A 14,448-nucleotide genomic window follows, 5' to 3' on the forward strand; every position below is an offset into this window, starting at 1 on the left:
TTCTGTGAACTTGTTCCTACCATACCGATCAGAAATTAACAAACCATAGTCATTCTTGGGCATTCCCAGAACATTAAATTTACCCACGGTAGCTTATCTGTTCTTATTGGGTTATCGTTTCCCCTTCATTAATTGTTCTCTTAGTTACCCTACATTCTACATTATAAACCATTTATTTTAGGAGTGTGTTGTTTAACCTCCAGGTGTTTGTGAATTTTCTAAGTCTCTGATGGTTATTGACTTCTAATTGTATTCCATTGTGGTCAGAGAATGTGCTTTGAAAAATCTCCGTTTTTTAAAAATTTATTGAGGCTTGTTTTATGTCCCAGCATATAATCTATTCTGGAGAAGGTTCCTTGATCACTAGAGAAGAATGTGTATCCTGGTGATTTGGGATGTAATGTTGTATATATGTCTGTTAAATCCAATTCATTTATCAGATTGTTTAGGTTTTCAGTTTTCTTATTGGTCTTCTGTCTGGTTGATTTATCTATAGGAGAGAGTGATGTGTTGAAGTCTCCCACAATTATTGTGGAAACATCCATTGCATCCTTTAGTTTTCCCAGTGTTTATCTTGTGTATTTTGTGGCACCATGATTGGGTGCATAAACATTTATGATGATTATTTCTTCTTGTTGAATTGTCCCTTTTATTAGTATGTAGTGACCTTCTTTGTCTCTCCTAACATCCTTGCATTTAAAGTCTATTTTATCTGAGATTAATATTGCTAACTCATGCTTTCTTTTGGCTGTAGCTGGCATGAAATATTTTTTCCATCCTTTCACTTTCAATTTCTTTGTGTCCCTGTTTCTGAGTCTCTTGTATGCAACATATCGATGGTTCATATTTTTTGATCCATTCTGCCAATCTATATCTTTTAATTGGGGAGTTTAATCCATTTACATTCAGTGTTATTACTGTGAAGGCATTTATTTTTTTTTTTTTTATTAAATTCAGTTTTATTGAAATACATTCACACACCATACAATCATCCATGATATACAATCCACTGTCCACAGTATGACAACATAGTTACGCGTCCATCACCACAGTCCATCTCTGAACATTTTCCTTACATCAGAAAGAACCAGAACAAGAATAAAAAATAAAAGTGAAAAAAAAAACACCCAAATCATCCCCCCATCCCACCCCATTTGTCCTTCAGTTTTTATCCCCATTCCTCCACTCATCCATACACTAGATAAAGGGGGAGTGATCCACAAGGTTGTGAAGACATTTCTTGAATCAGCCATCTTATCCTTTGGTTTATGTTTGTCAGATTTATTTTTTCCCTCTCTCTCTTAATGTCCTTTAATGAACCAATATTGAATCTCTTTAGTACTGAACCTTTCTTCGTATTTCTCCCTCCTTTCTTTGTTTCTCTGTCAGTGGGGCTCCCTTTAGTATCTGAAGTAGGGCAGGACTTTTATTAGCAAAATCTCTCAGCATTTGTTTGTCTTTGAAAAATTTAAGCTCTCCCTCAAATTTGAAGGAGAGTTTTGCTGGATAAAATGTCCTTGGATGGAAATTTTTCTCTCAGAATTTTAAATATGTCATGCCACTGCCTTCTCGCTTCCATGGTGGCTGCTGAGTAGTCACTACTTAGTCTTATGTTGTTTCCTTTGTATGTGGTGAATTGCTTTTCTCTTGCTGTTTTCAGAGCTTGCTCCGTCTCCTCAGTATTTGACAGTCTGGTCAGAATATGTTTTGGAGTGGGTTTATTTGGATTTATTCTATTTGGAGTTCACTGGGCATTTATGCTTTGTGTATTTATATTGTGTAGAAGGTTGGGAAAGATTTCCCCAACAATTTCTTTGAATACACTTTCTAGACCTTTACCCTTCTCTTTCCCTTCTGGGACACCAATGAGTCTTATATTTGGACGTTTTATTTTATCTATCATATCCCTGTTGTCCATTTCAATTTTTTTGATTTTTTTTCCCCGTTCTTTCTTTTGTTCTTTCATTTTCCATTCTGTGGTCCTCGAGGTTGCTGATTGTTGTTCAGCTTCCACTAGTCTTGTACTATCAGTATCCAGAATCTTTTTAATTTGGTCAACGTTTTCTTTAATTTCCATAAGATCATCTATTTTTTTATTTAGTCTTGCAGTGTCTTCTTTATGCTCTTTTAGGGTCTTCTTCATGTCCTTTATATCCTGTGCCATGCTCTTCTTCATGTCCTTTATATCCTGTGCCATGTTCTCATTGTTTGTCTTTTGTTCTTTGATTAATTGTTCCAAGTACTATGTCTCCTCTGATCTTTTCATTTGGGTGTTTGGGTTTGGGTTATCCATATCATCTGGTTTTTTCATATGCTTTTAAATTTTCTGTTGTTTTTGGCCTCTTGGCATTTGCTTTACTTGATAGGGTTCTTTTAGGATATGTAGGATTATTCAAAGACAAATCTCTAAATTTGTCAGGTTGACAGCTTGATGGAGTACACTTTAACTAACTAACCAGCAGATGGCGTCCACGAGTCACCTATTCCCCTCAAGTCAGTGCTCCCCAACTTTGTCTTTGTTGTGTGTGGGGGTCTGATTCTTGTGGGGTCCAGTTGGTGCACCAAGTTTGGGTGTGTTGTTGGTGCTGTCCACCCTGAATGTGGGGCATTTGAGCGGTTAGGGAGGGAGGGCAGCTTTAATAATCAAACCTCCCAGGTGTTCTAGGAGATTTAACGCTATTGCAAGAGTCTAAACCTTCATTTCAGTCTCACCACAGATTGTCTCTGCTGCTGACCCACGAGTCTTTGGTATTGGCATATGGTCCCTGGGATTTCCGAGTGGGTCCCTCTTCTAAGCCGTGCCCTTCTAAGGCCTCTGCTGAGGGAAGGTTGTGCTACGTCACAAATGCACGCCATCCCTTAAGGGAAGTTCTGGGCCTCTGGGCCATGTAGGTGCATTCCCAGCCTGCTGTAAGGATGGATGAATGGGGTGTGTTAATTTCCCCCTTTTTGCACAGCTCCGCCTTCCCAGCTCCGAGACAATTAGCTCTGGGTGCGCGAAAGGCTATTGTCCGCACCCGATATTGTGACGTGTGCATGTGTTGCTGGAAACACTTGCTGTCACACTGGGTTTTTTGGCGCAGCTCTGGGCTGTGGCTCCGGTGCTGGGCAGGAGCGTTCCCAGGCCATCGGGAAGATGGCTGCAAGGAGCATGGTTTTTTCCCCCTTTTGGCTCACCTCTGCCTTCCTCGCTCCAAGACAATTAGCAGTGGGTGTTTGAAAGGCTATCTTCCACGCCAGATATTGAGGTGTTCGCACAGCTCATTCCTGCCACGCTTCACTGTGTGGTTTTCGCTGCCGTATCTGCAGCCGCTTCTGGATTTTTTTTAAAAGAACTAGTCTGCCTCCAAACGCCAACCCTCGATTTCCCCACACCACAGCATGGCTGCCAGATATTCAGCGGCTTACTCACTCGTTTCAGAACGCAGACTACCGGTTTCACCAAGTGCACAGTCCGTGTGGATTTAGCAGACCTTGTCCAGCTGGTGCATCACTGGAACTGGTATTCTGGGTCACTTTCTGGCCTTTATCTAGTATTTTTCATGGAGGTGTTTTTTTTGCCCTGTCTCTCCTAGCCGCCATCTTAGGTTCTCTCCCCCTGTGTTAAGTTTTATTTATGGTATTAGGTAAGGGTGTCAGCTGATATTTTTGCAGGTGGATATCAAGTTGTCCTAGCACTATTTATTGTAAAGTGTGTTCTTTCCCTCATTGAAGTGCTTTCATACCTTTGTAAAAAAAATCACTTGACCATAAATGTAAGTGTTTATTTCTGGACTCTCAGTTCTGTTCCATTGATCCATATGTTAAATTTATGCCAGTATCATACTGCAAACTGTACAGTATCAAGTACTGTATACTTATATCTTTGATTACCATAGCTTTGTAGTAAAGTTTTAAATTGGGAAGTATAAGTCCTCTAACTTTGTTCTTTTTCAGGATGGTTTTGACTATTCTGGGTCATATGCATTTTTATGTAAATTTTAGGATCAGCTTTTCAGATCTGCAAAACACCCAGCTGGGATATTGATAGGATTGCATTGAACCTGTAGATCAATTTGGGGAGAAGAAGTCTGTTAACATTGTTAAATTTTCCAGTCCAAGAACATAGAATGTCTCTTCATTTATTCAGATCTTCACTTTCTCTCAGCAGTGTTTTGTAGTTTTCCAAGTAGAAATCTTTCATTCCTTTTGTTAAATTCCTGAGTGTTTTATTCTTTTTCCATGCTATTGTGAATGGAATTGTCTTCTTATTTTTTATTTTCAGATTGTTCATTGCTAGTATATAGAAATACAGTTGATTGGTATGTTGATCTTACATCCGGTAACCTTGCAAAGTTCGTTTGTCAGTTCTGGTATTTTTTTTGTGGCTTCCTTAGGATTTCCTACATTCATGATCCAATCATCTGTGGATAAAGATCATTTTACTTCTTCCTTTCCAATCTGGATGTCTTTTACTTCTTTTTCTTGCCTGGTTGCAGTGGATAAAGCCTTCACTACAGTGATGAGAGTGGACATCCTTGTTCCTAACCTCAGAATCTAAGCATTGAGTCTTTCACCATTAACTATGATGTTAGCTGTAGGTTTTTCATAGATGCCCTTTATCAGGTTGAGAAAGTACCCCCTCTATTACAAATTTATTTTAAGAGTTTTTATCATGAATGGGTGTTAGATTTGTCAAATGCTTTTTCTGCGTCTGTTGAGGCAATCATGTGGTTTTTGTCCCTTATTCATTAATATGGTGTGTTTCATTAATTGATTTTGTCGAAATTTCTTAAAAGGTTAGTTGCCATGTGAAATCTGATACCCTATCAATGAACTTTTTGTACTCTGTTACCTTAAAATCCATTTGTTTGACTTGCATTTTGAATTAATCGTTTAACAGTGCATAATTTTGCAACGTTATGCCTTTGTCATTTGGAAAATAGTGGCTCACTCAGTTATGCAGATCTTCCAAATGTTGGCACATTTCATCATATAATAACAAAAATCATATTCATTAATACAGCCACTGATATCATAACACTGTTAAGTATTGGGGAAGTTATCAAGCTCGTGGTGGATACAGGATTTCCATGATTTTAATTTTCTCTTGAAAGCTTGAATTTTATCATTGGCAATGAGTACTGTTGTTTTCCTTGAAGTGACAGGCTCACTTGATTCATTTGCAAGAAAATGTCTACCAGATACCCAAGGTCTGAATAACCCTAGTTTGTCTGGCAGTTGTTCCTTCAAGTAAAAAGGATATTCCATGGAAAATGCAGCTAATTCGGCTCACAACTCTTTCACATGGGTGCTTCTCCTTGAGACAACCGTCATACCTCCATATGTAGCAGATGTGCTTTATGTATTCTTCCCCACATCATCCTGTAAAATACTAAAAAGACATGCATTCATAGGTTGAGACATAATATTTACTGTATCAAGGACATTTCCTATGTGAAACTGGCTGTTTTTTTTTTTTAACTGCAAGTATAGAACTGAAAAATACAAGAACTACTGGTACATTTTTGTGTCACTGCCTTGATTTGTGCAAAGGCGGCAGCAGTTTTACCTACCACTGTTTTTTGCACCATCAGCGTAAATGTCAACACAGTGAAAAGGGCAAATCATATCTTAGTATTGTTATGAAAATTGTTTTGACCTTGCAGATTCCTGAAAGGGGCTTGGGGACCCAAAAGGGTTTGTGGACCTTACTTTTTTGTGGGCCGCAATTGTAGAGCATAATTATTTTTCTCCTTTTACCCATAACTTTTGCTTATTGGTGCTGACCTTTGTTTTCCAGCCTTTCATCCTTGAATTATTCTATGTCATTTTCTTTGGTGTGTATGATACCCTAAATATTATCACCCTTTTCCTTTGCTATTATCCTTACAGGATTGAAAAGGCTATTATTTTTACGACCACTTCACTTTTCAGGGTCAGAACAAGGAAGTATTATCAAATAAAAGTGTCTTAATTTATTGGGAACACAACAGGTTAATCTGCTTATGGATTTGTCAATATTTTTGGATTAGGTTGGCTAAATGGTGATTTAGGTTGGATGGAGGGGTAGAAGGAAGGAAGAATATCCATAGGAGGGTTGGGGACTCCTCAGTTAGATTGAATACCTGATGAATGGGAAGAGAAAGTCCCTAACCTGACAATTTATTGTAAAACATATCTGTGCTAATGCAGGAACTCCGACCCACCTGGTGCAGAGGAGTCTTGTCTTGACCTGCTTTGGGAGAGTGTTGTCTTGATGCTTTTCTCTTCCTCCTTGGAAAACAGCTGAAGAAATCAGGGGAGAAGCCCCTGCTTGGTGGAAGCCTGATGGAATATGCAATCTTGTCTGCCATTGCTGCCATGAATGAGCCGAAGACCTGCTCCACCACTGCTCTGAAGAAGTATGTCCTGGAGAACCACCCAGGGACCAATTCTAACTATCAAAGTAAGACTCAGAATTGTGTGTGTTTAACCAGGAGTAGGGGGATTTTCTTATGAAAAAATCCCAACGTTCAGGCTATTAATGTCAAAGGGGTACCTAACAACTGTGAATACCAAGAGGGAACAGCTATACAAATTTGGTTTATCATTTTTGAAAAGAAAAACAGGTAGTGAAGGCTTGTTCTTAATTTATAGTGAATGCTGAAAATCAGGCATTGATTTTACCTAATTATAAAGATTTTTCTGAAGTCTGTTTTCTTGTAATTTGGATCATTCTCTAGGTCCAAAACCTCTCAAGTATAGTACCTCTTTGCCTGCTTCTGAATGGTTGTCTGAAACCAAAACATCTAATTTCACTTTGAAACCAAGCCAGTGTTTAAGAATGCTTACTACTTAGATTATTTCTTATTACTTAAGCCCTTTACGGAATACTTGATTTAGTTCAGAAAAATGTATTTACCCCTGTAAGGTGGTAATTTGAAATTAGACACCTTGTCTTAGTATTACCACATATAGAATGGTGAGATTGTATAACTTCTTAGTGAATTCCTAGAATAGGAATTAAGTAGCAGAAAATGCAAACCAGAATATATTATTTAAAAATAAGAAGGTAATTTTGAAATCTTAATATTGACTTTTAGCATATAAGCAGTATACATTTTTTAGCACTAGGAAGGAATGCTGATTATTTTCTACTTACTTGCTTTGAAAATTGCTGTGGATTACCATTTTCATCTTTTTGTACTTAAGATATATGCTGTGTTTAATTGTACACATTGACCCTTACAGACTATTGCATGATTTTCTTGTTGCCCAAATGTTTTAAGAGAAGATGAATTTGATTATTCAACACTTCCGTTTTACTGATTTGTTAGGTATTTTTGGACATTGAATCACCATAAAATATATTTTTGATGTCTTTTTGTGAAAAATGAGAATTGGTGAGGATTTCAAGAGCCACAATATTTGTTTTGTTACTGTTTGCTGATTTGTAAGGAATTATGTTCATTTTTAAATATATTCTGTTACATGATTATCAGATACCTGTTGGTACTTTATAGATGTTTGAATGAATGGGAATAATGAGATGGGTATTATAGACCTGGATCTGCTATTAATTATTTATGTGAGACCTTGGGGCAAGTCACTTAACCTCCCTGGTCTCCCGTCTTCCCTTCTGTGAAATAAGAGAATTTGACCCAGTGGTGTCTAAAGTTTCTTCTCATTATAATTTAATTCTTGCCAAATTGATCGGTGTTTAATAAATGTTTAGCCAAAAAATAATAATAAGACCTTTGATCACCAAGGATTCATTTAGCACACATCAGTTACTTTATATAACACGACATTCAATGTGTAATGGTGGGCATCTGATTATGGTTACGAGAATCATCAAATCTGAATAACTAGATAAATTTTCTCTTTCCTCAATTTTTTGTACAGTGCATCTGCTGAAGAAAACCCTGCAGAAATGTGAAAAGAATGGGTGGATAGAACAGATATCTGGTAAAGGATTCAGTGGCACCTTCCAGCTCTGTTTTCCTTATTACCCCAGGTAAGCACTTAGCCCCTAATGTAAGTATTGGTCGTTTTAAGTTAAAACCTGACTTTAGCCTTCAGGCTTGATTTAACTTAATTTTACTCTAGTTGTTGTTCCACTAAACTGGGTATATTTGAAAATAAAGGCTACTTAAGGCAATACTGGTTTTTCTTTGTTTATTTTACCTTTGTATTTTGAAATACTTTCAAACTTATGCAAATAATAACAATTATTCAAAAAGTACAAACGCCTTAGAGAAAACTCCAGATATCCCTATGACCCCCGAAACTCACATCCACCAATTTTAACATTTTGTCAAATTTGCCTTATCATTCTATCTATCTTTCCATCAGTTTGTCAGTCCATCTGTGTATCTGTACATCTATCTATTTAGAAATCTGTTTTCTGAACACTGGAGCGTAGGTTGTATACATCATGCACCTTGAAAACTTAATACTGCCATGTATATTTCCTAAGAACAAGGATATTCGCTTATATAAAACCATCTTAAGTACAATTATCAATTTCAAGAAATTTAACATTGATATGAAACTCACAATTTTTTCATATTCCCCAGTAATGTCTATTTGTGCCTTTTCTCTTGCCTTGTTAGATCCCATCCAGGATCACACGTTGCATTTAATTATCATTGTCTATTTAATCTTTCTTTCTTTTCTTTAATTGTGGGGACATATATACAATGTATCTTTCCCATTGCAACCACTCCTAAGCATACCATCCAGTGAGATTATTCACATTCACAATGTTGTGGTGCCCTACCACCTTCCATTACTACAACTTTCCCATCTCCCCAAACAGAAACCATATACCCAATATACGTTAACTCCCCATTCCCCCTGCTTCCCACCCCTGGCAACCTGTATTCTAACTTCTGTCTCTATGAACTTGCATATTCTGATATTTTCTTTGTAGCTACCATGGGGCTTGAATTTAACATTCTAATCTAGACCAATCTAGTTTGCTGACATACCAACTTAACATCAGTAGTATATGCAAGCTGTGTTCCTGTGTCCCTCCATCTTTCTACCTTTATGTAGTTTTTGTCACAAACTTCATGTTCTTTACATCGAGTCCCACACCACTGATATATCATTACATTTCATGCATTTGCCTTTTAGATCCTATGGGAAGTAAACAGCACTTAAAATATGTTCTCCCACTGCCTTCAAGGTTTCCGTGAGAAATCGGCCCTTGATCTTTTTAAGACTTCGTTGTACATGACTTGTGGCTTCTCACTTGTGGCTTCCAGAATTCTGTTTATCTTTGGCATTTGACAGTCTGATTATGATATGTCATGGTGTGGGTCTATTTGTGCTTATTCTGTTTGTAGTTTCTCCATCTTGGATATGTGTATTCGTGTCTTTCATTAATTTTGGTAGGTTTTCATCCATTATTTCTTGGAATAGTCTCTTTTCCCCTTTCTTTCTTCTCCTTCTGGGAGTCCCACTCACAATGTGTATATTGGTACTGTTGATGGTGTCCTACAGGTTCCTCAGGCTCATTCTTTCTTCTTTCTGCTCCTCAGACTGGATGATTTCAATTGTCTTAGCTTTAGGTTCTCTGATTCTTTTTTCTGTCAGCTCCCATCTGCTGTTGAACCCCTCTAGGAAATTTTTAATTTCTGTTATGCGATGTTCAGGTCTGTTTGGTTTCTTTTCAGAATTTCCATCTCTCTGTTGATCTCTGTTCACCTGTCATTTTTCTGATTTTATTTAATTCTTTATCCATGTTTTCCTATAACTCTTTGAGCATATTTGGAACGATTTTTTTTTTTAAAGTCTTTGGTATGTCCTAGGTTTGATTTTCCTCATTGATGGTTTCTAATACTTTAATCTTCTTCTTTGCCTGGGCTATCACATCCTCTTTCTTTGTCCATTTTGTAATCTTTTGTTGTAAACTCAAAACGTTTTGATATTTTCATGTGTTATTGCTAGAATGTAGACTCTGAAGCTTCTATTCTTTAAGCTTGTATCCAGTTTTTTTTGTGACAGAGCTTTTCCTTGAATGCCAGGAGCTAACAACAAAAAACTGAAGGTATAAAGGAAAACACCTTTCCCGGTATTAGTAGGTTACTTGTGGGAGTGTGGGATGGCTCTTCGTCAGAGCTTATCCACACATGAGTTTAGAGAATAGCTTGAGGCCCCAAAGCATAGGGGCCTCCCTGATACTTTTTGCCCCACATCTCGTCTTGGGTATTCACATATGGCTCTGGGAATTCCCCAGTTTACAAGCAAAGAGATGTACCCTCTTCCCTGGGAAATGTTTCCTCATGATCCTGAGCATGCATGTCTAACAGCCAGCAATTCCCTTGCCTCAGGCAGCTAATTGATTGCTCTCCCACAGAGTTCTGTAGGAGGCCTTGATGAACTGCCTTCTGCACACTAGGCAAGTTCTGGGACAGTGAGTCCCTCAGGCTACCACCAGACATACATGCTCCCAGTATGTACATAAGGATTACTCTGCTCTTTCTAAAACTGGGACTGGGGATTCTTACACTGGGTGCACAGGCTGGGGGTGTGTGGGTGTGGGGGTGTGGGAGAGGCCAGCCAGGGCACCATGAGATCCTGCTGCTTTTCAGTGCCTTTGTCTTGATTCTGCACTTTCCCTGTTACTGCAATCCTTTAACTGTTTTCTGGAACTTTCAGGAAGATGTTTCACCATTTCTTGCCAGTTGTTTAAAGTTTTCTGTTGGGTGACAGAGTCCTGAAGCCTCTCATGCCACCATCTTGAACCAGCAATATTGTTTTAAAGCAAAAAGTTTTATGTAAGAATAGAGAGTTTGGCTATCCCATTAGCATGTATTATTACCTTTTCGTTCCTGAAATCAACTATCAGATTCATTGAGATCCTTGATCAGTCATTTTGATGTTCATTTTTTCTTCATCAAGTAAATGATAATGGCAGGAAGAATATTAGAGGATTTTGTATAAGTTTTAATTATCTAGCACCAAGGAGAGGGAGCATCAGTTGCTTCCAAGAATCCTGACTCTGCCTTCTTCATACTGTAGAGACAAGAACATCTATTTTAAAATTTGTCTATTATACATATCTTTTTCATTGACCAGAAGGATATCAGGCACATACTAGGGGCCAAGCATTGTTCTGTGCACTGTTGATATACCCTTCTTATAAAAGACTTTCATCTCTTGTAAAACACCGTGACATGTAACCACCAAAACCCTAATTTAGTAAGAGCACAGTGTAGCTTTATATTGTTCTTTGTGTTACTTGGTTGAAGGCATATTATTTGACCTTTTTCAAACATTGGTTTAAATTTCATTTTCAAATTTATACACATAGAGTGTTAGAGTTTAAGGATTTTAATCAGAAGAATCAGAGTTAGGGGATCCTTGCTAACCCTTTCTAAAACTTGAAAGAGATTCAGGCCTTATACTTTGTGGTCTTAAATTAAGTGGGGAGAGGAAGGAAATGAGATATGGTCTAGGATTTTTACAGATTTGTCATAACTTGTATGTGCTTTCAAAATTGGTTAATTTGTAACCTTACTGAAACGTAACCTAAGGACATTTTGGGGGAACGCGGGGAAGAATACCCCAGGAAGAGCATCTAGGTTCACAGTATTTTCCATGTTCTCTGTGGTGCTTGTGTTTTATCTAAGGATTTTTTTTCCATAGCCCAGGAGTTCTATTTCCAAAGAAAGAGCCAGATGATTCTAAAGATGAGGACGAAGATGAAGACGACTCATCAGAGGAAGAAGACTCTGAGGATGAAGAGCCACTACCTAAGAGAAGGTGAGGAAATATGAAAAACCCTTCTTGGGAAGAGGGTAGTAAATATTTTAGATATCAAAATGGTACTCTTAGGAGAGGCTGAAGATTGTGTTTTAGCAACTCAGGATCCTTCTCAAGTTCCTTTTTAGCATTTTGCTTGTCTTCTGCCTTGAAAATTCAGGAGCTCTAAACTTATATGAAACACTGTAAATGTGTAATTTACTCTTGGGTCAAACTGTATCTCCATAGTTTGGATATGTGAAGAAAAATCATCTTGTTTTCATAGGCAGAACATCATGGAATTACATATCAACTTTCTTGAATTGGTTTTCATACCTTTTTAGTAAAGCTTCTAGTTAAAAAAAAATAATAATAAATTATGTTCCTATTCTTGGCATAGGTGACTTCAGCTGTGCCATTTCTGTTTTGGCAGAGCATCTGGTCGTCCTGGCAAAGCAAATCTCTCATGTCTGCTAAGTGATTGCTTTTGCTCTTGGTTCTCACAGGTTGCAGAAGAAAACCCCAGCCAAGTCGCAAGGGAAGGCTGCATCCATGAAGCAGAGAGGCTCCAAGCCCACACCCAGAGTGCCCGCTGCGCAGCGGGGGAAAGCTAGGCCCCTGCCCAAGAAAGCCCCTCCCAAGGCCAAAACTCCTGCCAAGAAAGTCAGACCCACACCCTCAGTCATCAAGAAATCTAGTGGTGGCTCTTCAAAGAAGCCTGCAGCCACTGTGAGGAAGGAAGTGAAATTGCCAGGCAAAGGCAAATCCAACATGAAGAAGTCTTTCAAGGCAAAAAAGTAAATTTTATAGGAAAAGAGGGTATCATGATGAAATTCAAAATCTTATTTTCTAAGGTCAGTGTGAATTTGTTTTAGTTTTCATGCTTTTGAAATTACATTTTTTCCTCCCCTATAAACATTGTGAGGAGGGAATATAAATAAACCAACTTAGGCATTTGTTAGCTTTAGGCACTTTTCTTGGTGCCTCCCCCTCCCCTTGGTCATTTTAATTTTCACAATAATCCTGAACTTTCCTGAACTATGTAATCTATGCTGTCCTTTTCTCTCCCAGCACCCCCCCCCCCTTTCTTTTTTTATGGTCAGCTTTGGCTTTTTTGTTCCTTCCAGTTTTATCTAAATAGTTGCAAAGATTTTTATATTTGTGGAAAGCATCTAGAATAGGATGCTGGTCAGGTGCCGGAAGTTCAAAAGGAGGCAGTACAGCACTAGCTAAATTGTAAAGCCTCCTGCCCAGAGATTTCAGTTATAACTATAGTAATAATCTTATTTATAAAACTACTCCACTAACCCTTTCTCTCCAACTGTAAACACATGTGTCTTCTTAGCCTTGGGAATAAGCCAAAAACATTTTGATCTCACTCAATTCTGAAGATGAAGGATGCCTTTGGGCCACTTTTCACAGTGATCAGTTTCCAGGTATTTTTTGCTGGCCCAGGGCCTTGCATTCCCTTGACAGCAAGCACAAATTCTCTCCACCACTTGGTTTTTGACCAAAGGGAAGTATAGGAATATATCAAATCTGTGATTTCTGGTGTCACCCATGTTACCAAAAAAAAAAAAACATAAAATCTTCTTGATGAAATGTTTAAATATATTTTTTAATATTTGGAGCATGAGTTGTTGCTTCCTGTTTGCCTTTTTTATAAAGAAAGTTGGAGAGTTACATTGTTGCTAATGTAGAGATGTTAAGTGGAAAAACATACAATTTGCTAAAATAAACTAGATTCCAGATTCATCTGTGGGTTTTTTTCCCCTTCTTTCTTTCCACAGCACTTTTGATATCAAGCGGCTTCCTTTTTGGGATATTAAAAAAAAAAAGAAAAAAAGCAAATGAAGCCCAACTACCTACCCTATATTTGTATTTGTTTTGGTATTGTGACATTGTGTTAAATAGTACTAGCTTTCTAGTTGAGAAATATCGATTTCTGGTTATCGTTTATCTTTTCTGTAGCACTTGACATTTTAATTGTCTTAAGCTTTTTGGTGTATATCTTCTGGCCCTTTGAGTGCTGCCAGAGGCTAAAGATGTTTGTTTCATATTCATTCCACTTGCATTGTCTTCTGGGATCCCTTCTGCAGCTAAACTATGGCTGGGAAACGTCTTGAGAAGATTGGCTTGAATTAGACCCATAATCATGTGTGATCCCATCATGAGTTTATTGGAATTTGTGTTGCATGTAAGGCAATCCTTCCTGTTGTAAATCTTCCTTTTTTATGTACATATATTTTGAAAAATATGAATAAACATGAAATTTTAAAAGCTGCTGAACTGTAGCTTATATTTAAAAGTTTCTAGTTTATCTTCAGAAATAGTTGAGTTGCCCTCATTTTGAATCTTTTCTACTCTGCAGTAGACACCATCCACTTTCCTTTTTAAATACAAGCTCCAGTTTATTTGCTTTTAGATTGATGTTAGATATGTTTCTACATATATTGAATGCTGATTATTTAATGAATCATAGGTATAAAAAATAATCATTTTGTATTTTAAGAACTAATTTCAAGATCATAGACCCCAGGCTTTCATGATATCTTTATTCAGGTATGTCCTTGACTAGAGGAAAATACAGTGCTGCAAAGGCTATCAGGTAACTCCTAGAAACCTAGTTTAAGAAATTAATTCTAACTTCTGTTGCTATTTGGCACCTAATATTCTGGGTGCTAGGGACCTGTGCTAAGGATTCCCTTTTCTTCTGGAATCAAAAGTTGCAGG

General features: G+C 37.6%; 1 protein-coding gene across 7 annotated transcripts in view; it reads left to right on the forward strand.

Annotated features, from left to right (window-relative positions):
- Positions 1-13,998, forward strand: part of HP1BP3 (heterochromatin protein 1 binding protein 3) — a 41,621-nt gene extending 27,623 nt beyond the window's left edge. For 6 of the 7 annotated variants that reach the window (XM_037828287.1, XM_037828285.1, XM_037828286.1 and 3 more), the window contains 4 exons: positions 6,268-6,427; positions 7,867-7,978; positions 11,620-11,736; positions 12,222-13,998. In XM_037828287.1, the coding sequence (XP_037684215.1) occupies positions 6,268-6,427; positions 7,867-7,978; positions 11,620-11,736; positions 12,222-12,516 (684 nt within the window). In that variant the 3' untranslated portion in view covers positions 12,517-13,998. Of the gene's footprint in view, positions 1-6,174; positions 6,428-7,866; positions 7,979-11,619; positions 11,737-12,221 lie in introns of those variants that run through there. The other variant, XM_037828292.1, reaches the window with a different exon arrangement.
- Positions 13,999-14,448: the final 450 nt, after the last annotated feature.

This window comes from Choloepus didactylus, chromosome 2 (genome assembly GCF_015220235.1).
Source record: "Choloepus didactylus isolate mChoDid1 chromosome 2, mChoDid1.pri, whole genome shotgun sequence".
Lineage (NCBI taxonomy): Eukaryota > Metazoa > Chordata > Mammalia > Pilosa > Megalonychidae > Choloepus > Choloepus didactylus.